At 40.5% G+C, this 26710-nt stretch overlaps 2 protein-coding genes across 2 annotated transcripts in view; one reads left to right on the top strand and one right to left on the bottom strand.

Moving 5' to 3' along the window:
* Nucleotides 1-9604, bottom strand: part of LOC311126563 (NLR family CARD domain-containing protein 3-like) — a gene marked incomplete at both ends in the record, with an annotated part of 52675 nt that extends 43071 nt beyond the window's left edge. Inside the window, one exon of the mRNA XM_084200556.1 lies at nt 9577-9604. Within this exon, the coding sequence (XP_084056682.1) occupies nt 9577-9604 (28 nt within the window). The remainder of the gene's footprint in view (nt 1-9576) is intronic.
* Nucleotides 1-26710, top strand: part of LOC311126562 (NLR family CARD domain-containing protein 3-like) — a gene marked incomplete at its 3' end in the record, with an annotated part of 104613 nt that overhangs the window by 77262 nt on the left and 641 nt on the right. The window contains exons 2-8 of the mRNA XM_084200555.1: nt 11859-11963; nt 13700-13798; nt 18994-19110; nt 19392-19476; nt 22967-23188; nt 23415-25204; nt 25498-25671. Of these exons, the coding sequence (XP_084056681.1) occupies nt 13716-13798; nt 18994-19110; nt 19392-19476; nt 22967-23188; nt 23415-25204; nt 25498-25671 (2471 nt within the window). The 5' untranslated portion in view covers nt 11859-11963; nt 13700-13715. The remainder of the gene's footprint in view (nt 1-11858; nt 11964-13699; nt 13799-18993; nt 19111-19391; nt 19477-22966; nt 23189-23414; nt 25205-25497; nt 25672-26710) is intronic.

Genomic DNA, 26710 nt, shown 5'->3' with positions numbered 1-26710 from the left:
AAATGATTTTAACATATTGAACCATATAGCCTGTATGCATGGTCTATTATCAGATGTTAATAATTTTAACATATTGAACCATATAGCCTGTATGCATGGTCTATTATCAGATGGTAAATGATTTTAACATATTGAACCATATAGCCTGTATGCATGGTCTATTATCAGATGGTAAATGATTTTAACATATTGAACCATATATCCTATATTCATGGTCTATTATCAGATGTTAAATGATTTTAACATATTGAACCATATATCCTGTATTCATGGTCTATTATCAGATGTTAAATGATTTTAACATATTGAACCATATAGCCTATATTCATGGTCTATTATCAGATGTTAAATGATTTTAACATATTGAACCATATAGCCTGTATTCATGGTCTATTATCAGATGTTAAATTATTTTAACATATTGAACCATATAGCCTGTATTCATGGTCTATTATCAGATGTTAAATGATTTTAACATATTGAACCATATATCCTGTATTCATGGTCTATTATCAGATGTTAAATGATTTTAACATATTGAACCATATAGCCTGTATTCATGGTCTATTATCAGATGTTAAATGATTTTAACATATTGAACCATATAGCCTGTATGCATGGTCTATTATCAGATGTTAAATGATTTTAACATATTGAACCATATATCCTGTATTCATGGTCTATTATCAGATGGTAAATGATTTTAACATATTGAACCATATAGCCTGTATGCATGGTCTATTATCAGATGGTAAATGATTTTAACATATTGAACCATATAGCCTGTATGCATGGTCTATTATCAGATGTTAAATGATTTTAACATATTGAACCATATATCCTGTATTCATGGTCTATTATCAGATGGTAAATGATTTTAACATATTGAACCATATAGCCTATATGCATGTATTATCAGATGTTAAATGATTTTAACATATTGGACCATATATCCTATATTCATGGTCTATTATCAGATGGTAAATGATTTTAACATATTGAACCATATATCCTATATTCATGGTCTATTATCAGATGGTAAATCAGATGGTCCTCTGTAGCTCAGCTGATGGTAAATCAGATGGTCCTCTGTAGCTCAGCTGGTAGAGCACGGCGCTTGTAACGCCAAGGTAGTGGGTTCGATCCCCGGGACCTCCCATACACAAAAAATGTATGCACGCATGACTGTAAGTCGCTTTGGATAAAAGCGTCTGCTAAATGGCATATTATTTATATTATTATTTAAATGATTTTAACATATTGAACCATATATCCTATATTCATGGTCTGTTATCAGATGTTCTATTAGCAATAAGCATGATCCCCTGTAGCCCAACGGATGCAGCATAGTGGCTATAAATGAAGCATGGGGTTTGTCCATCTGCATTTACCCCATTGGACACAACTTCCTGATTATTATTATTATTTATTATTATTATTATTCACTCAGAATTGTTGTTGGGGGGGTTTCTATTACAAAGTGCTTAATTGCCCTTTTAAGATGCCGTTGCCCCTTTAAGAGCTCTGTTGCAAATGTGCCTAAACCATGCTTGATACTCCAGTTTTAAGATGCCGTTGCCCCTTTAAGAGCTCTGTTGTGAATGATCCTAAACCATGCTTGATACTCCGGTTTTAAGATGCCGTTGCCCCTTTAAGAGCTCTGTTGTGAATGATCCTAAACCATGCTTGACACTCCGGTTTTAAGATGCCGTTGCCCCTTTAAGAGCTCTGTTGTGAATGATCCTAAACCATGCTTGATACTCCGGTTTTAAGATGCCGTTGCCCCTTTAAGAGCTCTGTTGTGAATGTTCCTAAACCATGCTTGATACTCCGGTTTTAAGATGCCGTTGCCCCTTTAAGAGCTCTGTTGCAAATGTGCCTAAACCATGCTTGACACTCCAGTTGTAACTGCATCTTTAAAACAATGCATTAGCGCAATTGTAGGAGTATAGAAATAAACGTGTTATCAATGGAAAGATTGGATCCCCCTCTTTTTTTAACAAAGGTCAAAACTGCTTTCAAAAGTGTTTTCCCCGTGATTGCATTAAGAGTTGTTGTCCGTTGACTGCTTGAATAAACGGCCCTACAAAGGCAAAGAGCATCAACTAGAAAACAGTCCAACTGAAGACAAAAAAGGACTTTAAAGTTGTTTTTGCTGTTCAGCCAAATATGTCGTAGGTAGATACGTGTAAATGCACTGATGTATCATCTTATTATGACCACTGATCTGACCTATGACCCCTTAAATGCTGATACTGCACTCTGCCTTTGTATGACCTTAAACAGCTGTATGGGTCATGCAGAAGCAAAGTGCAGTATCTATAAAATCTAAATGTGTTTATCCAGCTTTCTTGTTGTTTTTAATGGTGTTGTGTAGTTGTGTTTTCATGTTTTGAATGTTGTATTGTAGCAACCCTCAAGCTGTTTTTATCCATAAGGTTAGAACTATTTCATCACGGAGAATGTTTATCCTTATGTGACTTTGTATTACTATCAATGCTGTCCTTTTCTTTATGTTAGCGAGCGTTTCAATATTTTGTTTGCTATCTTTCTTACCATTATCTGGGTATTTGCATTTCAATGCAAGTTAAACCATAATGTTTCTGCGTGATTGTGCCGTGTTTATTCTGGTGATAACTGGATCACTGGCTGTCTCATGGAGTGTGTGAGGGTGAGTGTGATGGTCGGGATGGCCTGAACTCAGAGCCTGATAGAATACCAAGGAAAACCGTAGTAACTGCAGTAGAACATGGTGGAACAAAGCCAGATGGCAGTAACCTCACTTACTGCTGTTTCCTTGGTTTTTACTGGGATTTTGTAGTTACAGCAAATTTGACCCTCCATTTTCTCTGAAACTGAAGATAATTGAACCAGGACACTTTGTCACAAGATATAACAGATACTATGAAGCCTGATTTAGGTCTGAACTCATCTTTGACCAAATGTGTAGCAGCAGTTTGCAATTGTACGGCAGAATAGCTGTGTACATAATCCTAATACCTCTTCACGGACTACATTTGAACACTTGAACAGTGTCTTCTGTTAGGGTGTGAACTGGTATGGTAAGATTACCTAGTGGGGCCAGTAACTGAAAGGTTGCTGGTACAAAATCCTGAGCCGTCAAGGTAAATATCTGTCTGTGCCCTTAAACAAGGCACTTACACCTGATTTGCTCCAGGGGCGCTGTACTACTGTGGCTGACCCTGTAAAACAACACATTTCACTGCATCTATCCGGTGTCTGTGACAATTTAACAATGCTGGTTATAAATCTTGTTGACATTCATCCAAGGACACCTTGACTTGCATTACACTCTCACTCCAGAAAAATATTCTCATGAAATCATATGATCTATAGTTAGAGAAAATGATTCCTGTAAACGCGGCCTGCTACAAGCAGGAAACAAGTTATGGATGTGTGATCTATCTTGGCATCTTTTTGGGGTAACCACATTGGAACATTCCAACATTCATCTTTAAGGACATGAACTGGCAGAACAGGTTTCAGCAAAGTATGGAGTCATTGTTTTCAGGAAGGTGTCTCCATGGCGATAGGAGGGACAGGAGGCAGACTAAGGGCAAGGGAAGCCACCTGAACTACTGCCCTACAAAGGCAAAGAGCAGTCTACGCAAACAGTGAATCTGAGAACAAATGGCTTTAAAGTTGGGGTTTTTTGTCCAATCATATCAACCATGACCACTGATCTGACCTATGACCCCTAAAATGCTGATACTGCACTCAGCCTTTGTATGACCTTAAACAGCTGTATGGGTAATGCAGAAGCAAAGTGCAGTATGTAGAAATCTAAATGTGTTTATCCAGCTTTCTTGTTGTTTTTCTGTATGATGGAAACAGTTTGAGTGTTGTAACTATATTCCAACTGTATTTAATGCTGTTATGTAGTCGTGTTTTCATGTTTTCAATGTTGTATTGGAGTAGGCCTAACCCTCACCAATATTTCTGTTGATGGAGAGACACCAGACAAGACACAGAGACAGCAACAGAAGAATAGGATATGATGGAGAGAGACACCAGACAAGACACAGAGACAGCAACAGAAGAACAGGATATGATGGAGAGAGACACCAGACAAGACACAGAGACAGCAACAGAAGAACAGGATATGATGGAGAGAGACACCAGACAAGACACAGAGACAGCAACAGAAGAATATGATATGATGGAGAGAGACACCAGACAAGACACAGAGACAGCAACAGAAGAATATGATATGATGGAGAGAGACACCAGACAAGACACAGAGACAGCAACAGAAGAACAGGATATGATGGAGAGAAACATCAGACAAGACACAGAGACAGCAACAGAAGAATAGGATATGATGGAGAGAGACACCAGACAAGACACAGAGACAGCAACAGAAGAATAGGATATGATGGAGAGAGACACCAGACAAGACACAGAGACAGCAACAGAAGAATAGGATATGATGGAGAGAGACACCAGACAAGACACAGAGACAGCAACAGAAGAATATGATATGATGGAGAGAGACAGAACAGGCCATAACAGAAGAAAATAGACACAGGAGACAGTATCAAACTGGAACCTGAGACAGCAACAGACAAGACACAGACAGCAACAGACAAGACACAGACAGCAGACAAGACACAGACAACAACAGACAAGACACAGAGAAAGTGACAGAAGAGGGGAGATGGAGAGAGAACCAAGACTGGTTGAGCAGAAGAGTGCAGACAAGAGAGACAGCAACAGAAGAAGGCAGACAAGAGAGATAGCAACAGAAGGGGGGAGACAAGAGAGACAGCAACAGAAGAGGGGAGACAAGAGCGACAGCAACAGAAGAGGGGAGACAAGAGACAGCAACAGAAGAGTGGAGACAAGAGAGACAGCAACAGAAGAGGGCAGACAAGAGAGACAGCAACAGAAGAGGGCAGACAAGAGAGACAGCAACAGAAGGGGGGCGACAAGAGAGACAGCAACAGAAGAGGGGAGACAAGAGAGACAGCAACAGAAGAGGGGAGACAAGAGAGACAGCAACAGAAGAGGGGAGACAAGAGAGACAGCAACAGAAGAGGAGAGACAAGAGAGACAGCAACAGAAGAGAGAGAAAGTAATGGAGAGAGGCAGAGGAGGGGAGAGCAGACAGTAGACTGTAACACTTAAAGCTGCTCTATAGATTCTAATTACTACACAGTGAGTGTTTCTAGATGCTGCACTTTGCTTTTGCATTACCCATATACTTGTTTAAGGTCATACAAAGGCAGAGTTCAGTATCAGCATTTTAGGGGTCATAGGTCAGATCAGTGGTTATGGTTGATATGCACGGACATTTGCGTAGACTGCTCTTTGCCTTTGTAGGGCAGTAGTTCAGGTGGCTTCCCTTGCCCTTAGTCTGCCTCCTGTCCCTCCTATCGCCATGGAGACACCTTCCTGAAAACAATGACTCCATACTTCATGTCCTTAAAGATTAGAATGTTCCAATGTGGTTGGCCAAAAAGATGCCAAGATAGATCACACATTCATCATTCAGGGTTACTATCAAACAGAAATGTCACATTTCTGGTTTGTCCATACCTTGTTTCCTGCTTGTAGCAGTGTACGTTTACAGGAATCGCTCTCTCTAACTATAAGTCACATGATTTCATGAGAATATTTTTCTGCAGTAAGAGGGTAATGCAAGTGAAGGTGTCCTTGGATCAACGTCAACAAGAGTTATAACCAGCATTGTTAAATTAACTGTTGGAATTGCAAAAATATATATATGTTTTTATTGTCAGATACACCAGATAGGTGCAGTTTTACAGGGTCAGCCATAGTAGTACTGCACCCATGAAGCAAGTTAGTGTTAAGTGCCTTGCTTAAGGGCACATCAACAGATTTTCACATTGACGGCTCGGGTATTCGAACCAGCGACCTTTCAGTTACTGGCCCAACGTTCTAACCGCTAGGCAATGTGACCATACCATACCAGGTCCCGCCCTAAAAGAAGACAATGTTTAAGTGTTCAAATGTAGTCCATGAAGAGGTATTAGGATTATGTGCACAGCTATTCTGCCGTACAATTGCAAACTGCTGCTACACATTTGGTCAAAGATGAGTTCAGACCTAAATCAGGCTTCATAGTATCTGTTATATCTTGTGACAAAGTGTCCTGGTTCAATTATCTTCTGTTTCAGAGAAAATGGAGGGTCAAATTTGATGCAACTACAAAATCCCAGTAAAAACCAAGGAAACCGCAGTAGGTGAGGTTACTGCCATCTGGCTTTGTTCCACCATGTTCTACTGCAGTTACTATGGTTTTCCTTGGTATTCTATCAGGCTCTGAGTTCAGTCCATCCCGACCATGACACTCACCCTCACACACTCAAAATTCAGCGGGAAAATGTTGGATAATTTTGGTCATAAAGTCAGTCTTGTCCAAAACTGAGTTTAGTGAGACTTGTGGTTGTGACTGCATCACAACGTAAATGAAGGTTGCCCACATGCCCACACCAAGTAATAATCAATTCAGAATGCAACTGCACCCGACCCAATCGTAATGCCTGTGGTAAATGTGGGTTGAATTTGGATATCCCTATGGGGCTAGTTAGGGACCATCAGTAAATTATACCATGTACATGGGACAACATGTTACAATTCCAATAGCTCCAAATTTGGATTGCAAAACTAAAGAGAGACATCAGACAAGACACAGAGACAGCAACAGAAGAATAGTATATGATGGAGAGAGACACCAGACAAGATGAGAGACATCAATAGACGACACAGAGAAAGTGATGGAGAGAGACAGAGGAGGGGATATAGGGATTCTAATTACTGCACTGTGTGTGTGTGTGTGAGAGAGAGAGAGAGAGAGAGAGAGAGAGAGAGAGAGAGAGAGAGAGAGAGAGAGAGAGAGAGAGAGAGAGAGAGAGAGAGAGAGAGAGAGAGAGAGAGAGAGAGAGAGAGAGAGAGAGAGAGAGTGAGAGTGAGAGTGAGAGTGAGAGTGAGAGTGAGAGTGAGAGTGAGAGAGAGAGAGAGAGAGAGAGTGTTTAGGTACTGTGGGATTATTTAATCAGTTTGGCTCATTGGAGAGGTCAGAGTCTATATTTGAAGTTCTTGAGTGGTTTTTGGCAATACACTGGTGATGTATTCCTGGATTTAGCTGTTGAAATTCCTTCCCGGACCCTCCTACTGCTATGGGCTAAGCCACCGATGTCTTCAAATCCTAGGGTAGAGAGGAGCTGCTACCCCTGGGGAGAGAGGAGCTGATACCCCTGGGGAGAGAGGAGCTGATACCCCTGGGGAGAGAAGAGCTTTTACCCCTGGGGAGAGAGGAGCTGCTACCCCTGGGGAGAGAGGGGCTGCAACGAAGAGAGACTGCAACCCTGCTCGGGAAGAGCTTAACGATTGGTGATTGTTGGGGCACGTTTGGCAGGAGCTTCAGTGATGAAGACTGCTGAACTTGCTGATGTTTCACAATATGCCATGGCCGTCTCAGTCACCAGGTCTCAACCCAATTGAAGACAACCATCAACAAAACACTACATTATGGAATTTCTTGTGGTAGAATGATGTCACATCCCTCCAATAGAGTTCAAAACACTTTTTTTTTCTTTTTTTTTTTCTTTTTTCAACCTTGACAATAAACATTTTAATGAACCACAAACACTTGATGTTTAGGGATGGCACACACATAGGGAGACAGTTTGCGTTCCTTCTCACATATGCACCTAGGAAGATGCAGTGTTCTCAACCTGTCATTTGACATTTACATTTTAGCAGACGCTCTTATCCAGAGCGACTTACAGTTAGAGAGTGCATACATTATTTTTTATACTAGCCCCCCGTGGGAATCGAACACACAACCCTGGCGTTGCAAACGCCATGCTCTACCAACTGAGCTACATCCCTGCCAGCCATTCCCTCCCCTACCCTGGACAACTTGTGCGCCACCCCATGGGTCTCCCGGTCGCGGCCGGCTACGACAGAGCCTGGATTCAATCCAGGATCTCTAGTGGCACAGCTAGCACTACGATGCAGTGCCTTAGACCACTGCGCCACTCGGGACATAATGCTGCAAGACACATACCATCAAATGAATCCATAGACTTTTGTCCATATTTACAGAAGGCTGTCATTTCACAAATTGTTCCTATATTGAAAGGACATAGGGAAAATAAAGTCAAACATTTCAATACAAAATAACAAAAACAATCACAGCATTACTCAGTCTTAATGTATTTTAACCATATCAACCAGTTTAATCAAATTGTTTTCATTTGGAACACTAAATCAGAACTACATTTGGAGTTCCAGACACTTGTAGAATGTATGCCAAGGCACATTGTAAGAGCTATAAAGAGACAGGGAGTGGGAGAGAGAACAGGTAGAACCTGATATGGAAATGAGCAGAACAAACTAAAGGAACTTTCCACCACCGAATGATCATTCCAGACTCTACTTCTATTGAGAGACATATAAAAGGTAAGACGACGATTGTTATGTGTATTAATATAGTTGATGATATTGTTATGTGTATTAATATAGTTGATGATATTATGTGTATTAATATAGTTGATGATATTGTTATGTGTATTAATATAGTTGATGATATTGTTATGTGTATTAATATAGTTGATGATATTGTTATGTGTATTAATATAGTTGCTGATATTATGTGTATTAATATAGTTGATGATATTGTTGTGTATTAATATAGTTGATGATATTGTTATGTGTATTAATATAGTTGATGATATTGTTATGTGTATTAATATAGTTGATGATATTGTTATGTGTATTAATATAGTGGATGATATTGTTATGTGTATTAATATAGTTGATGATAATGTTATGTGTATTCATATAGTTGATGATATTGTTATGTGTATTAATATAGTTGATGATATTGTTATGTGTATTCATATAGTTGATGATATGTTTTGTGGACAGTGTTATAATAGGCCTACTCTCCTTAAAAACCCTTTTTGGTACTAGGTAGAACCCTTTTGGGTTCCATGCAGAACCCTTTCCACAGAGGGTTCTACATGGAAGCCAGAAGGGTTCTACCTGGAACCCAAAAGCGTTCTCCTATGGGGACAGCCAGAGGACCCTTTTGGAACTATTTTTTCTAAGAGTGTACTGTATCATAGGTCTATAGACTTGTCTTCTCAAAACAGGCTTAAAACACAACAAGCAACAACATTTTCTCTTTCTAATCTACTGTTAACTCTTTTCACTCAGGAAGGTATGTTGTGTGAAAGAGAGACAAATAAATACTGTGGAAAGACTAACAACAACTTACACTTCCTCAAAACAGGTTGTGTGTGTTCATTAGTGCCCACCGTAGCAAAACGTTTGGCAACGTAAACTGTTTAGGTCACCTTGTACAGCGTTTGGAGCAAACCGTTTATGCAACATTTTTTATAACTGTTGGCTGCGGAGTGAACTAATGAGTACAACCCAGGTTGTAGCCTACAACTCGGCTGTTGATGGCTGCCTCATGCTGTAACCTGAACTTAGCCTGAGGGGTGTACTATGATGCAAGCTAGATATACAGGTTTTCTAAAGTTAGCTTCAGTTAGCTTCACATTCCAGCTCAGGCCTCACCCATAAGAATATACAGAGCGCTAGTCATCACGAAGGTGCTCTCTCAGCAGAACAGTAGATATCTCAATGACTTGACATGTTCTGGTTGTGAATTTAGGCTACAAGGTGAGAATCCTGCCAGGAATTATTGTAAAGTGTGTAGAGAAATTAAATGTATGGTGTAATTTTAGTACAGTGAATGGAAGTAAAACACTCAGACCTAACAGTCTACTTCTACTGAGACAGGTTTGTGTCAGTCTAATCATACAAAATGGTGCTAACTGAACATGGGCAAGTCAAATTCAATATATCAATATTCAAGACTCAACCTTTGCAGAATCAGAATCACCTTTATTCGCCAAGTACATTTGCATGTACATATGTAGGATCTTAATTTGAGCCAGTTTGCTACAGCAGGAAAATATTCCTGCAGCAACAGGAAGTGTGAATTATAATTAATGGACATTTTTGTAGCGGTTGATACATTTTTATTAAGCGAAACTCAAGTCTGGCATTTCTAAGTGGAAATTACAAACTTCAGAAGCCTTTTAAAACCTCAAATACACTACAAGTTTTACATTTCCTGCATTGCGGGAAAGTTATTCTGCTGTGGGGGGTGATCAAATTAAGATCCTACATCTGTACACATAATTCTACATGGTGATAGTGACAGACAACATTTAGAGACAGAATACAGACAGAAGAGTTTACACAAATGTCTGTACAACATTATACACAACTAGGAAGAGTGAGCATAGAGCTATAAGAGAATGAACAGTTGGTATACAGATATACAGTACAGTGGGAATACAGTTGATATACAGATATACAGTACAGTGGGAACACAGTTGATATACAGATATACAGTACAGTGGGAATACAGTTGGTATACAGATATACAGTACAGTGGGTATACAGTTGATATACAGATATACAGTACAGTGGGAATACAGTTGGTATACAGATATACAGTACAGTGGGAATACAGTTGATATACAGATATACAGTACAGTGGGAATACAGTTGGTATACAGATATACAGTACAGTGGGAATACAGTTGATATACAGATATACAGTACAGTGGGTATACAGTTGGTATACATATATACAGTACAGTGGGAATACAGTTGATATACAGTGGATGTCCACATGTACAGTACCAGTATAAATATATCTAAGAGAGATGAACAGAGTGCTAATGCAGTATAGTTCAGTTATTTAGTGTACAGTTCAGAGATGGCTTGATGTGGTGAGCAGCGTAGAGTGTATAGTCCTTTAGTCTCTATGGACCAGATGGTAGTGTACAGTTCAGAGATGGCTTGATGTGGTGAGCAGCATAGAGTGTATAGTCCTTTAGTCTCTATGGACCAGATGGTAGTGTACAGTTCAGAGATGGCTTGATGTGGTGTGCAGCATAGAGTGTATAGTCCTTTAGTCTCTATGGACCAGATGGTAGTGTACAGTTCAGAGATGGCTTGATGTGGTGTGCAGCATAGAGTGTATAGTCCTTTAGTCTCTATGGGCCAGATGGTAGTGTACAGTTCAGAGATGGCTTGATGTGGTGAGCAGCATAGAGTGTATAGTCCTTTAGTCTCTATGGGCCAGATGGTAGTGTACAGTTCAGAGATGGCTTGATGTGGTGTGCAGCATAGAGTGTATAGTCCTTTAGTCTCTATGGACCAGATGGTAGTGTACAGTTCAGAGATGGCTTGATGTGGTGTGCAGCATAGAGTGTATAGTCCTTTAGTCTCTATGGGCCAGATGGTAGTGTACAGTTCAGAGATGGCTTGATGTGGTGAGCAGCATAGAGTGTATAGTCCTTTAGTCTCTATGGGCCAGATGGTCGGTTGGTGAGGGCCACAGCATGGGGAAAGAAACTGTTCAGATGGGGGTCTATAACATCCAATCACATAGGTTTACAGCAGCTAACAGTTGCAACATCATTGCTATTAACTCAAACTGCCTTGGTTTAGATAAAGACATAATCTCTGTACAGATGTAGGATCTTAATTTGATCACCCTGTTGCAGCATAACTAAAACGTGTAGTGTATTTGAGTGTATTTAAGCTTTAAAAAAGGTTTCTGAAGATGATCAATTGCACTTTTCTATTATAAAATTAATCATTCATTATAATCCACATAATAATTCAAATGTCCTGTTGCTGCAGGATTATTTTCCTGCTGTAGCAAACTGGCTAAAATTAAGATCCTACATCTGTAGCAATACACCTCTCTTTGATGTACATGGCTATACCAGGCTTGACTTTTGACCATTTGACATCTTTTATTTACTGTTGTTTAGGCTGGTTGAATGAGTTGCCTATAAAAGCTACTTCATCTGCAAGAGAACAGGCGGCTGCACCAGCGACTGTAAGAAGTTATGTGATTTCCTCATATGAACGTGAAAGTAAGTTTGCAGCCTACACAGTTACACAATGGCTGTTGAAACTGTGGCACATATTTCTCGGTAACATTAGAAGTCGGATAAATGTGTTGATATGTAGGAAAGACGGGCAGACCCTGGTAAGTCTAGGCTAAACTACAAACTATTATAAGGTTAGGTCGACGTCAGACATTCAATAGTCAGAGTAGGTTTGAGCTATGATCACAGAGAGTCCCAACAGCAGAGTCCCAACAGCAGAGTCCCAACAGCAGAGTCCCATCAGCAGAGTCCCAACAGCAGAGTCCCGACAGCAGAGTCCCGACAGCAGAGTCCCGACAGCAGAGTCCCGACAGCAGAGTCCCAACAGCAGAGTCCCAACAGCTGTCCTATCATTTCTCTTCATTATTTCTCTTCATATGACAAGGATTAAAAAGGATTTGCCTGTAGATTGTCGCTTTGATTCATGATGATGACTGCTAGCTAAGATTTTGAAAAGTATGATGTTGACATGATCAGTCCAATCAAAGCTACTGTAGATATAATGTGATTTGACGTCATTTTATCTGTGACTCTGTGGCAGCACCCAAGGGGCTTGTATTTTCTAGCTCTACCCTTAGACTTGGCAGTGACGTAGTGTCCCCATGAGTGACAGAACACTGAGCCAATCACGGCGCAGCACTCCGTATTTTCTTCTGGCTTGCCCCACCACCACAGAAAGCACTGAGCTAAGCTGAAACACCTGCATTTTGGAGCTGCCTTACTCAAGAAAACAAAAAAGAGACCATGTTTGTATGCGGCTATATTAACTCAATTATATATATATTTTTTTGCATTTTTTGCAAACTGATATGTGACACGTATTAATGCCAAAATAACATGCAAAACAGGAAAGGCCACCTGCCCTTAATGACGGGTCGCTGGTTGAGAGAATGCCAAGAGTGTGCAAAGCTGTCATCAAGGAAAAAGGGTGGCTATTTGAAGAATCTCAAATATAAAATATATTTTGATTTGTTAAACACTTTTTTGGTTACTACATGATACCATATGTGTTATTTCATAGTTTTGATGTCTTCATTATTATTCTACAATGTAGAAAATAGTAAAAAAATTAAGAAAAACCCTTGAATGAGTATGTGTTCTAAAACTTTTGACCGGTAGTGTATATATTTTTTACATTGTTAGCAAACTGATATGTGACATGTATTAATGCAACAATAACATGCAAAACAGGAAAGGCCACCTGCCCTGAATGACGGGTCGCCACTGGCTGAGGTATAGACCTTGATCTGCTTTACACAACAACAACAAAAACTGTTTTACATTATAACCTAGCCTACTTTAAATAATATAACATCTCTTTATTGTTGCAAAAAACCTTTCTGTATAGATCACTGATCCCCCCCAGATCAATCAAGCCTGTTTTAGCCCTTCTGTCTACATTCTCAGATACGTTTAGAAAAGAACAGATTCAAAAATAATAAATGGCCGACTTTGAATGAATACAAATAAGTGTGAGACATGGCCTTGTGTTGCTGCACTGTCTATAACTACCTTAAAAAACAGTGACTTATTATTATTATTGACAGTTACCATGGAGAAGATATGTCACAACTACATGTTCATGTGATTGCATTAAATCACCTGACTGTTTCGATATGTCTGTTAGTAAATGTTTTATAAGAGATAATTAATAAATGATAACAATTCACATTCAAGAATTACTGTGTTAACTACAACCAACATGTTGGATCTCTGTTTAGGGGTCAGTGGTCTAAAATGAGTCTCTCTGGGGAGAGGGAGGAGGGGGGCCCTGCCTCTAAAATGAGTCTCTCTGGGGAACATGACACCAAAGCTAAGAGGTGAGATGACAATTTTGTTTAAGAATTATTAAGAGTTTATTTCATAAATGCTATTTCCACAATTTTTCACATGTGTTTTTTAATCAGAAATGGTTGCTTATGGGTACCTTCAATATTACTGTTCTCAGATGTTTAATTAATAGATTTTAGATGTGTATAATTTTTATTGCAAAACGCTATATATCCATTGTTTAGCTGAAATTGAATGTTCGTATCCTGTATATTTGACTGTATTATCTGGTTGTCTCACCTAGCTATCTTAAGATAAATGCACTTACTGTAAATCGCTCTGGGTAAGAGCATCTGCTAAACAGGTGGGGCTCTGCCCTGAATGACAGGTCGCCACTGCTCCAAAGCAATTACATGTTGCACAGGAACCACTGACTCGCTGCATGTTTCTATTATCAAGACACCTGCTGGTACCTCTTAACTGGTTAGGACAGCTCATGAGGTGTCCTAAATATCTGCCAACTAGGTGGGACACTTATGAATAAAGAGGCTTCATGCATAGCTTTAATTTATACCCATAAGAGTAGGACTAAAATGGCTATATTCTCAGCACTTATACGACACATTTTCTACTCTGAGACGCTTTTTGGATATGGGCCCAGATCTCAAAATATTGTAACGAGCCAGTATTAAATGAGTCTGTCTGGGGAGAGAGAGGACCAATTTTTCTACTCTGAGACGCTTTTTGGATATGGGTACAGATCTCAAAATATTGTTTTAAAAAACGATTTTTTTTTTGTTTGACATAATATTACTAATGTACCCGACTTTAAAGACTGCTTTTAGATAATTGTGTGGCACTGCTCATGTCCGCGTTCTGAAACTGTCCGCGTCCCCGTACAGAACTGTCCGCGTCCACGTACGGTTTGGCGCCAAGCATATTGTCCAGTTACGCGCAGAGTGGTCTGAGGTGATGTTGGGGAACAACGACTGAGTTAGTTACAGTGTTGAGACGCCGAAGTTTATTGTTCCATTTGCTTTTTGCGTAATGGTCAGTGACAGTATGAGTGTAGCCAGATCCTTTTCACTCGCTATCCTTGGTTAATTGTGTGGTTCACCGGATTCGTCATCATCCTCGAAGGACAGACGAACGACCTGCTAGCTAGCCAAGCTAGTCGGTACAGCTAGCTAAGCTAGCTACTCTTTACCAGTAGCATCCTAGTTACCTAGCTACCACTACATCATCACCGGCTGCCTGCATTTCTTGTGGACCGATGGAGCTCCCGGGTTGTTTCTTCCACCTGTTAAATACCGTGGAGGGCTTCTCCCTCTCTCGTTGACGGATGCTGGCTGCCTACCATCCCTCTGTCCGGTTCTCCTCTTCACTAGATGGACGGTAACTTTAGTGTTTAACCCCTCTGTGTCCAAGGACTGAACTTTTTTATATTATTTTCGGGCGCCTCAAGTGACATTTTTTACAACGTTTATTTCTGATAAAATTAGTTCATTGCATCCGCCATTAAGCCAAGTTTCATAATATTACCTTCTGTCCCTGGTTATGAAGTAATCGCGAAAAAACAGGCCTTATGTTTGGGCATTTTTCACCCTACCAGCTCCTATTAGTTCTACTGTATGTTTACCTCAGGTAACTTATTATTAACAAGGTTACGGCTACTTGGTGAGCGTTAACCCTGTAGGTTTACCTCAGGTAACTTATTATTAACAAGGTTATGGCTACTTGGTGAGCGTTAACCCTGTAGGTTTACCTCAGGTAACTGATTATTAACAAGGTTATGGCTACTTGGTGAACGTTAACCCTGTAGGTTTACCTCAGGTAACTTATTATTAACAAGGTTACGGCTACTTGGTGAGCGTTAACCCTGTAGGTTTACCTCAGGTAACTTATTATTAACAAGGTTATGGCTACTTGGTGAGCGTTAACCCTGTAGGTTTACCTCAGGTAACTTATTATTAACAAGGTTATGGCTACTTGGTGAACGTTAACCCTGTAGGTTTACCTCAGGTAACTTATTATTAACAAGGTTACAGCTACTTGGTGAGCGTTAACCCTGTAGGTTTACCTCAGGTAACTTATTATTAACAAGGTTACAGCTACTTGGTGAGCGCGCACACTGTTCACCTGAGTACATGTTGTGTTCACCAATAGTGAGGTGAGACATGGAGGCGATGGCTGGCGGATAGCCATCAAACACTAAACATTTTCTGGTCATGGTTAACCATATTTGTTTTAAGAAAAAAGTGTACAATCTAAACAAAACGCATGTCCCTGTCCTCTTTTTCAAGATGTGGCTGATTTAAACAGCCAGAAGACATTTTTTAATTAAGAAATAAAAATTGTTTTGATGACTTGTTGTTTCTAAATGGCTGCTGGGTAATTTGATATGCATCGAAATCTGCGTTTGTAGGTATCAAATTGACCGAATGCTGCGCAGGTTCACTGAGTTGCAAACCAAATGCGTATAATGGGGTGATTGTTGTCTAATCGGGTCGTCTAGCTAATGGATTTGTAGATCTGACACAGTTGCTACCTCAGATTATGAGCCTAGCAAGTGTCATATAGCTCAGTTGGTAGAGCATGGCGCTTGCAACGCCAGGGTTGTGGGTTCGTTTCCCACGGGGGGCCAGTATGAAAATGTATGCACTCACTAACTGTAAGTCGCTCTGGATAAGAGCGTCTGCTAAATATGTAAAATGTAAATGTAAAAAATGTAATGAATGAGTTATGTAGTACCCACAGATGGCCAAAGGGAGGCGCAAGAGTGCTATAAACCCATACAGTTTTTTGCCATAAAAACCCTAAACCTAACAATCAATCAAATGTATTTATAAAGCCCTTTTTACACCAGCAGATTTCACAAAGTGCTATACAGAAACTCTTACCCTACTTATAACCTATTTTAGCCGTAACCCTAACCCCTAATTCTAGGGTAGGGTAGCCTAGAACACTTTTAGAAACTATTTTAGTAATAATATTATCTTAGTAAATACAATTATAGTATTAAATAGCGTTTTGATTATTTTGTTGTTATTTTATTATATGTATAATTCCAAGACACATTTGTTTTATTTTTCAAATGTGGTTGAATTGGGTGACCTAGTAACCTCTGTGTGAAAGTCCAGCAATTGGCGTGGGGCAGGTTTGAGGCTGATCTAATACACTTTATTTCTCAGCTGCCTCACCAACGTCTGTACGTGAATTAATAACTTTTAATAGCTAAATATTTCCAATAGATGGCAGCATAAGACAAGGAAGCATCAGTTATAGGCTACAAGCAGCAATATGATTGACAAAAAATAGCATGCAACCAAATGCTATATGTCCCATGATTTTCTAAAATGGTCACTCATTACTTTAGTTAGCTATATATCTCGTATTAGGCCTGTGTTGCTTTTGGAAGAGCAATTAAATAGTGACTATAGCAGGTGTTGAACCCCGGGTAAATAATCACTAGTCAGATGCTCCAACCTCAACTCTAATATACATGCATTTTTAAATATCTAATATTGCGATTAAACAACCTCGGAATAGATAAGACAAGAGTGCGTCTTCCAGCCCACCAATGAATTACATCATGCAACCCTCCCGGTTAGCAAATGTACCTCAACATGCCCCTCGCTTGTGCTAGAAGGCAGAGTGCTCGCTGCTGGTTGATGAATCTGACAATGAATGTACTAGGAAAATACGTTTTTCTCAACCAGAGGTGACTAAATTAATGTTCAGGCTTATTGATAATCTTTATAGAAATGAAGTATAATTTCAAAACATGAGCATAAAAACAGCTAATAATAAACATGAATCATCATTATATTATTTCACAATAATCTGTTAAATGCCTTTTCAGTCGTTCCTCTTGCGTTAGCAATGTGGAAAGGGACAGTAAAAAGCATGTGCAGGAGTTTTCCTGTGAGGGGGAGTGGTGGTGTATCCAGGGAGAAAACTAAACTAACATTCTGAAATGTCATTCATGGTCTTATGCTGCCATCTATTGGAATTATTTAGCAACTGCAGTAGTACTGAATAAAGTATAGTACTGAATAAAGTATATCCTTACTAAAGTAGTAATTACTCAGATTTCAAAATATGACATTTTCTAGTTCATTTTACCACTTACAACCATAACATAACCATTTATAGCATAACAAACAATGAAACTGACATAAACCAAAAACACCATACATTTAGTTAACTATGTATATATATAATAATAATTAGCCATTTAGCAGACGTTTTTATCCAAAGCGACTTACAGTCATGTGTGGATAATTTTTTTTGTGTATGGGTGGTCCCGGGGATCGAACCCACTACCTTGGCGTTAAAAGCGCCGTGCTCTACCAGCTGAGCTACAGAGGACCACAGTATATACTATTTATTTAGATGGGTGACATTATCTTCCAAAGTAATACCACTGTAGATAAAGAAGAGCTCTCCAGTAGGTGTACCAAAACTTTGAAAGGCCATTTTCTCAAAATTGAGGTTACAAGTTTATCATCTTTCAAAGCAGAATTACTTTCCCATTGTTCCTCAACTGTAGTGTATGATATACCTTTTTCTAGCTGAGTCTCTACTTTTATCCAATGTAAAAAATAAAATAAAAATCTAATTTTGCTACATAAGATTGAATCGAGCCGGTCGGCCACATTTGACTGTGTAAAACCTAGCAGGACTACTTATTTCTCTGAGAGTGAGGAATATATATATATTATAACTGTGTAAAACCTAGCAGTACTACTTATTTCTCTGAGAGTGAGGCATATATATATATTATAACTGTGTAAAACCTAGCAGTACTACTTATTTCTCTGAGAGTGAGGCAGATATATATATTATTACAGTGTAAAACCTAGCAGTACTACTTATTTCTCTGAGAGTGAGGCAGATATATATATTATTACAGTGTAAAACCTAGTAGTACTACTTATTTCTCTGTGAGTGAGGCAGATATATAGCATTTTGCAAAAAAAAATGATTATTTGTCTCTCTGAAATGAAACCATCAAGTGATAGATTTTAAACAAATACATGTCTGTCATTGAACAATCCCAAGCCATGATTGATAGTGAAGAAACACACCAATCTCTTTCATAATTTATTCAAACAATAAAAGCTAATTTACCAACATTTCTGAAAATGGATATATAGCATTTTGGAATGAAACTCTTCTCATGTTTCCCCATCTGAGCTCAGAGTAGATGAGAGATGTAATGTTTGTCTCTGTTGTGTTGAAGCCCAATCAAGCAGGAGAGACCAGCCTCCCCTGTACCCAGCTGTGTGTCCATGAAGAGTGACTGGTCTATGCATCCTCCTATAACGTTTAGAGAAGGAGACTTTTCTAGAGAACAAAGGTAAGAAGAACTCATGGGTCATGGTCAGTGAGTTAAACAACACTGTCTCTAGTCATTTCTCATCTCCCATTTTCCCATTCATTTTTGTTGTTTTCATAATCCATAGGCCAATCCTTTTTTCCATTTTCATAGTCCTGAAACAATATTAAACTAACACAACATTCCCTCCCTGTGTGTGTGTGTGTGTGTGTGTGTTTGTGTGTGTGTGTGTGTGTGTGTGTGTGTGTGTGTGTGTGTGCACTCCCTGGATGAGGAAATGTAATCTGATGTTTTGTCCACAGAAACCAAAAGGAGAGATCAGAGTCAGAGATTCTCAGTGGTCAGTCTTCCCAGAGTCATCAAACAGACCTGGCCTCCATATTCAGTGTATGTGGTCCTGTTATGTACATTTCTTTTAAATCAAATCAAATCAAATTTTATTGGTCACATGCGCCGAATACAACAGGTGCAGACATTACAGTGAAATGCTTACTTACAGCCCTTAACCAACGGTGCATTTATTTTAAACAAAAAAAGTAAGAATAAAACAACAACAAAAAAAGTTATGAGAAAAAAAGAGCAGAAGTAAAATAAAGTGACAGTAGGGAGGCTATATATACAGTAAAATAAAGTGACAGTAGGGAGGCTATATATACAGGGGGGTACCGTTGCAGAGTCAATGTGCGGGGGCACCGGCTAGTTGAGGTAATATGTACATGTGGGTAGAGTTAAAGTGACTATGCATAAATACTTAACAGAGTAGCAGCAGCGTAAAAAGGATGGGGTGGGGGGGCAGTGCAAATAGTCCGGGTAGCCATGATTAGCTGTTCAGGAGTCTTATGGCTTGGGGGTAGAAGCTGTTGAGAAGTCTTTTGGACCTAGACTTGGCACTCCGGTACCGCTTGCCGTGCGGTAGCAGAGAGAACAGTCTATGACTAGGGTGGCTGGAGTCTTTGACAATTTTGAGGGCCTTCCTCTGACACCGCCTGGTATAGAGGTCCTGGATGGCAGGGAGCTTTGCCCCAGTGATGTACTGGGCCATACGCACTACCCTCTGTAGTGCCTTACGGTCAGAGGCCAAGCAGTTGCCATACCAGGCGGTGATGCAACCAGTCAGGATGCTCTCGATGGTGCAGCTGTAGAATATTTTGAGGATCTGAGGACCCATGCCAAATCTTTTTAGTCTCCTGAGGGGGAATAGGCTTTGTCGTGCCCTCTTCACGACTGTCTTGGTGTGTTTGGACCATGATAGTTCGTTGGTGATGTGGACACCAAGGAACTTGAAGCTCTCAACCTGTTCCACTACAGCCCCGTCGATGAGAATGGGGGCGTGCTCAGTCCTCTTTTTTTCCCTGTAGTCCACAATCATCTCCTTTGTCTTGGTCACGTTGAGGGAGAGGTTGTTGTTCTGGCACCACACGGCCAGATCTCTGACCTCCTCCCTATAGGCTGTCTCATCGTTGTCGGTGATCAGGCCTACCACTGTTGTGTCGTCGGCAAACTTAATGATGGTGTTGGAGTCGTGCCTGGCCATGCAGTCATGGGTGAACAGAGAGTACAGGAGGGGACTGAGCACGCACCCCTGAGGGGCCCCCGTGTTGAGGATCAGTGTGGCAGATGTGTTGTTACCTACCCTTACCACCTGGGGGCGGCCCGTCAGGAAGTCCAGGATCCAGTTGCAGAGGGAGGTGTTTAGTCCCAGGATCCTTAGCTTAGTGATGAGCTTAGAGGGCACTATGGTGTTGAATGCTGAGCTGTAGTCAATGAATAGCATTCTCACGTAGGTGTTCCTCTTGTCCAGGTGGGAAAGGGCAGTGTGGAGTGCGATAGAGATTGCATCATCTGTGGATCTGTTGGGGCGGTATGCAAATTGGAGTGGGTCTAGGGTTTCTGGGATTATGCTGTTGATGTGAGCCATGACCAGTCTTTCAAAGCACTTCATGGCTACAGACGTCAGTGCTACGGGTCGGTAGTCATTTAGGCAGGTTATCTTAGAGTTCTTGGGCACGGGGACTATGGTGGTCTGCTTGAAACATGTTGGTATTACAGACTCAGTCAGGGACATGTTGAAAATGTCAGTGAAGACACTTGCCAGTTGGTCAGCACATGCTCGGAGTACACGTCCTGGTAATCCGTCTGGCCCTGCGGCCTTGTGAATGTTGACCTGCTTAAAAGTCTTACTCACATCGGCTACGGAGAGCGTGATCACATAGTCGTCCGGAACAGCTGGTGCTCTCATGCATGCTTCAGTGTTGCTTGCCTCGAAGCGAGCATAGAAGTGGTTTAGCTCGTCTGGTAGGCTTGTGTCACTGGGCAGCTCGCGGCTGTGCTTCCCTTTGTAGTCTGTAATAGTTTTCAAGCCCTGCCACATCCGACGAGCGTCAGAGCCAGTGTAGTATGATTCAATCTTAGACCTGTATTGACTCTTTGCCTGTTTGATGGTTCGTCGGAGGTCATAGCGGGATTTCTTATAAGCGTCCGGGTTAGAGTCCTGTTCCTTGAAAGCGGCAGCTCTACCCTTTAGCTCAGTGCGGATGTTTCCTGTAATCCATGGCTTCTGGTTGGGGTATGTACGTACGGTCACTGTGGGGACGACATCATCGATGCACTTATTGATGAAGCCAGTGACTGATGTGGTGTACTCCTCAATGCTGTCTGAAGAATCCCGGAACATGTTCCAGTCTGTGCTAGCAAAACAGTCCTGTAGCTTAGCATCTGCGTCATCTGACCACTTTTTTATTAACCGAATCACTGGTGCTTCCTGCTTCAGTTTTTGCTTATAAGCAGGAATCAGGAGGATAGAGTTATGGTCAGATTTGCCAAATGGAGGGCGAGGGAGAGCTTTGTATGCGTCTCTGTGTGTGGAGTAAAGGTGGTCTAGAGTTTTTTTTCCCTCTGGTTGCACATTTAACATGCTGGTAGAAATTAGGTAGAACGGATTTAAGTTTCCCTGCATTAAAGTCCCCGGCTACTAGTAGCGCTGCATCTGGATGAGCGTTTTCCTGTTGATTAATGGCCTTATACAGCTCATTCAGTGCAATCTTAATGCCAGCATTGGTTTGTGGTGGTAAATAGACAGCTATGAAAAATATAGATGAAAACTCTCTTGGTAAATAGTGTGGTCTACAGCTTATCATAAGATACTCTACCTCAGGCGAGCAAAACCTCGAGACTTCCTTAGCGTTTGATTTTGTGCACCAGCTGTTGTTTACAAATATACACAGACCGCCACCCCTTGTCTTACCAGAGTCAGCCGTTCTGTCCTGTCGATGTAGCGTATAGCCTGCTAGCTGAATGTTATCATTGTTGTCGTTCAGCCACGACTCCGTGAAACATAAGATATTACAGTTTTTAATGTCCCGTTGGTAGGATAACCGTAATCTTAAATCGTCAATTTTATTCTCAAAAGATTGAACGTTGGCTAATAGGATTGATGGGAGAGGCAGTTTACTCGCTCGCCGTCGGATCCTTACAAGGCACCCGGATCTGCGTCCGCGATATCTCCGTCTCTTCCTCACGCGAATGACGGGGATCTGGGCCTTGTCGGGTGTCTGTAGGATATCCTTCGCGAACGCCTCGTTGAAGAAAAAATCTTTGTCCAATGCGAGGTGAGTAATCGCTGTCCTGATATCCAGAAGCTCTCTTTGGTTATAAGAGACGATGGCAGAAACATTATGTACAAAATAAATTACAAATAACGCGGAAAAACACACATAATAGTACAATTGGTTAGAGGGCTGTAAAACGGCAGCCATCTTCTCCGGCGCTGTTCTTCTTTAGTTTACCTCAAGTAAAGTTGATCTGTCAATCATTCATTAATATGTTAATGAGAAAGCATTTAGTCTCTTGCTTAACTTATTTACTTGATTTATTTCAGTTGCTTGAAGAGAATATTATGACATTTGTGAAGAACGAGCTGAAGATGTTCAAGAGGATTCTTAGTCCAGAACTCCCAGAAGGCTTTGAGAGTCAGAAGCAGGATAAGGAAGTGGTGGATGCTGAAGATGAGAAGCAGGAGAGCAGTGCCAGAGAGGGGGCTCTGAAGATCACACTGCACGTCCTGAGGAAAATGAACCAGAAGGAGCTTGCTGACACACTGGAGAAAAGTAAGAGCTGTCTGCCTCATGTTGAATTCTGTTTTAGAACGAACATTTAAAAGCTGTAGCTAAAGTACTGCTAAAGTAGCTGTGTTACTCAATGATATTGTAGCAGCCTTAACACAACACCTAGCGACCTCTTCAAACTTTATAACACAGACCAACAATACTGTAGGCATTAAAACAGACGTAATATTAATATCCTCTGTGTTATTTCTTCATTCAGATGAGCTTGCTGTGATTTGCCAACGTGAACTCAAATCTAATCTAAAGAAGAAGTTTCAATGTGTATTTGAGGGGATCGCTAAACAAGGAAACCCAACACTTCTCAATAAGATCTACACAGAGCTCTACATCACAGAGGGTGGAACAGGAGAGGTCAATAATGAACATGAGCTGAGACAGATTGAGACAACAACCAGGAAACAAGCAAGACCAGAGACTGCAATCAAATGTAACGACATCTTCAAACCCTTAGCTGGACAAGACAAACTTATCAGAACTGTGCTGACCAAGGGAGTCGCTGGCATTGGAAAAACAGTCTCTGTGCAGAAGTTCATTCTGGACTGGGCTGAAGGAAAAGCAAATCAGGATGTCCAATTTGTATTTTCATTCCCTTTTCGGGAGCTGAATTTGATGAAAAGGGAAAAACACACTTTCATTGAACTTCTCAATCACTTCTCAATGGAAACCAAAGAATCAAGAATCTCCAACTACGACAAGTACAAAGTTATGTTCATCTTTGATGGTCTGGATGAGTGCCGACTGCCCCTAGACTTCCAGAAGAACAAGATCTGTTGGGACGTCACAGAGTCAACCTCAGTGGATGTTCTGCTGACAAATCTCATCAAGGGAAATCTGCTTCCCTCTGCTCTCCTCTGGATAACTACCCGACCTGCAGCAGCCAATACGATCCCTTCAGGGTGTGTTGACCAGGTGACAGAGGTACGAGGGTTCAATGACCCACAGAAGGAGGAGTACTTCAGGAAGAGATTCAGTGATGAGGACCTGGCCAGCAGAATCATCTCCCACATAAAGACATCAAGGAGCCTCCACATCATGTGCCACATTCCAGTCTTCTGTTGGATTTCTGCAACAGTCCTTGAACACATGCTGAAACATAAGACAGAAGAGATGCCCAAGACTCTGACTGAGATGTACTCACACCTTGTGGTGTTTCATACCAAACAGAAGAATGAAAAGTATCTTGGGAAAGAAGAGACAGGTCCACACTGGAATAAAGAGAGCATTCTGTCACTGGGAAAACTGGCTTTTCAACAGCTTGTGAATGGCAATCTGATTTTCTATGAAGAAGACCTGAAAGAGGCTGGCATTGATGTCAATGAAGCCTCAGTGTACTCAGGATTGTGCACTCAGCTCTTTAAAGAGGATTGTGTGCTGAACCAGGACAAGGTGTACTGCTTCGTGCATCTGAGCATTCAGGAGTTTCTGGCTGCTGTATATGTGTTCCTCTCATTCTTCAACAACAATGAGAATCTAATGGCCGAACCTCAATCAACGTCCAGCAACTTTTCTGTGAGGATCAGACAGAAGCATAAAGTTACAGTCTACAAGAGTGCTGTGGATATAGCCTTACAAAGTGAGACGGGAAAGCTGGACCTTTTCCTCCGCTTCCTTCTGGGCCTCTCACTGGAGTCCAATCAGAAGCACTTACGAGGTCTACTGACAAAGACAAGAAGCAGCTCACAGAGCCATGAAGAAACAGTCAAGTACATCAAGAAGAAGATCAGGAAGAATCCATCTCCAGAGAGGTGCATCAATCTGTTCCACTGTCTGAATGAACTGAATGACCATACTCTAGTGGAGGAGATCCAAAGCTACCTGAGCTCAGGAAGTCTCTCAGAAGAAGAACTGTCACCTGCACAGTGGTCAGCTCTGGTCTTTGTGTTGCTGACTTCAGAAAAGGAGCTGGATGTGTTTGACCTGAAGAAATACACCAGATCAGAGGAAGGTCTTCTGAGGCTGCTGCCAGTGGTCAAAGCCTCCAGAGCTGCTCTGTGAGTACATAAAATGACATTTAAGTACTAATCATCAGGAAGAAATATTCAGTTTAGAGAAATATATGTATTATAATATGTATATAATATATAATATTAAATAGAAAAACGTACTGAATCAGTGCATTGGTGTTCACATTAGTATAACAATATGACCATACAATTCTAGGAGACGGAAGATGAATCTATATGTTGTTTAAGAGAATAAACGAAATGCATCTGCCATTGTCCTTCTACACTACTGGTGTTAAATTAACAGTGTGTTTGTGAAATCATGATGATCTCTTTGTCAGGCTGTCAGGCTGTGGAGTCACAGAGGAAGGCTGTGCTTCTCTGGTCTCAGCTCTGAAGTCAAACCCCTCACACCTGAGAGAGCTGGATCTGAGTAACAATGACCTGAAGGATTCAGGAGTGAAGCTGCTCTCTGCTGGACTGGGGAATCCCCACTGTAAACTGGAGACTCTGAGGTCAGTATTCCTGTAGTTGGTCAACAAGTGATAACTGTTCAACATATCCACATGTGTTTACCAGGCACACATTGTCCATACCATATGTGTTTGGACAGTGAAGCTTACAGTTTTACATTTGGTGCTATGCTCCAGCATTTTGGATTTCAGATATAATGTTTCATATTAGGTGACAGTATATAATGTCACCTTTTATTTGAGGATATTTTCATACATATCTGTGTTACTGTTTAGAAATGAAAGCACTTTATGTGTCTAGTTCTCCCATTTGAAAAAGTCGTAATAATTTGGACATATTCACTTATATTGTATTAAAGTAGTCATAAGTTTAGTATTTGGTCCCATATTCCTTACCTGCAGTGATTACATCAAGCTTAAGAATTCTACAAACTTGTTGAATGCATTTGCAGTTTGTCTTGGTTGTGTTTTGGATGATGTTTTCCCCAATAGAAACTGAATGTTGAATAATGTCCTGTCATTTTGGAGTCACTTCACTTGTATTGTCAGTAAGAATAGAATATGTTTCTGAACACTTCTATATTCATGTGGACGCTACCATGATTATGAATAATCATGAATGAATCGTGAATAATGATGAATGAGAAAGTTACAGAGGAACAAGGATCATACCCCCTCTGTTATTGGTAATGGTGAGATGTTAGCATGTTTTGTTGTAGCCTCTGTAACTTTCTCATTCATTATTATTCATGATTCATTTATGATTTTTCTTAATCATGGCATTATCAGGATTCATTCAGTAGTGTTTAGAAACATGTTATCTACCCACTTAGACAGAAAATTACTCCAGTTATCATCCACCATTCAGTTACTATCAGGCAAAACATAACCCAAAACACATCCAAAACAAACTGCAAATGCAACCAACGAGTATGGGACCAAATACTCAACTTTTGACTACTTTAATACACTATAGGTGAATTGGTCAGAATACTTATGACTTCTTCAAATGGGGGGACTAGATACATAAAGTGCTTTTATTTTTCTAAAAGGTGAAAGATATATGTATCAAAATACCTTC

Source organism: Coregonus lavaretus (assembly GCF_964263955.1).
Source record: "Coregonus lavaretus genome assembly, contig: HAP1_SCAFFOLD_458, whole genome shotgun sequence".
In the NCBI taxonomy this organism is placed as follows: domain Eukaryota; kingdom Metazoa; phylum Chordata; class Actinopteri; order Salmoniformes; family Salmonidae; genus Coregonus; species Coregonus lavaretus.
Note: the sequence above shows the minus strand (reverse complement) of the source record. Positions and strands in the feature narration are given on the sequence as shown.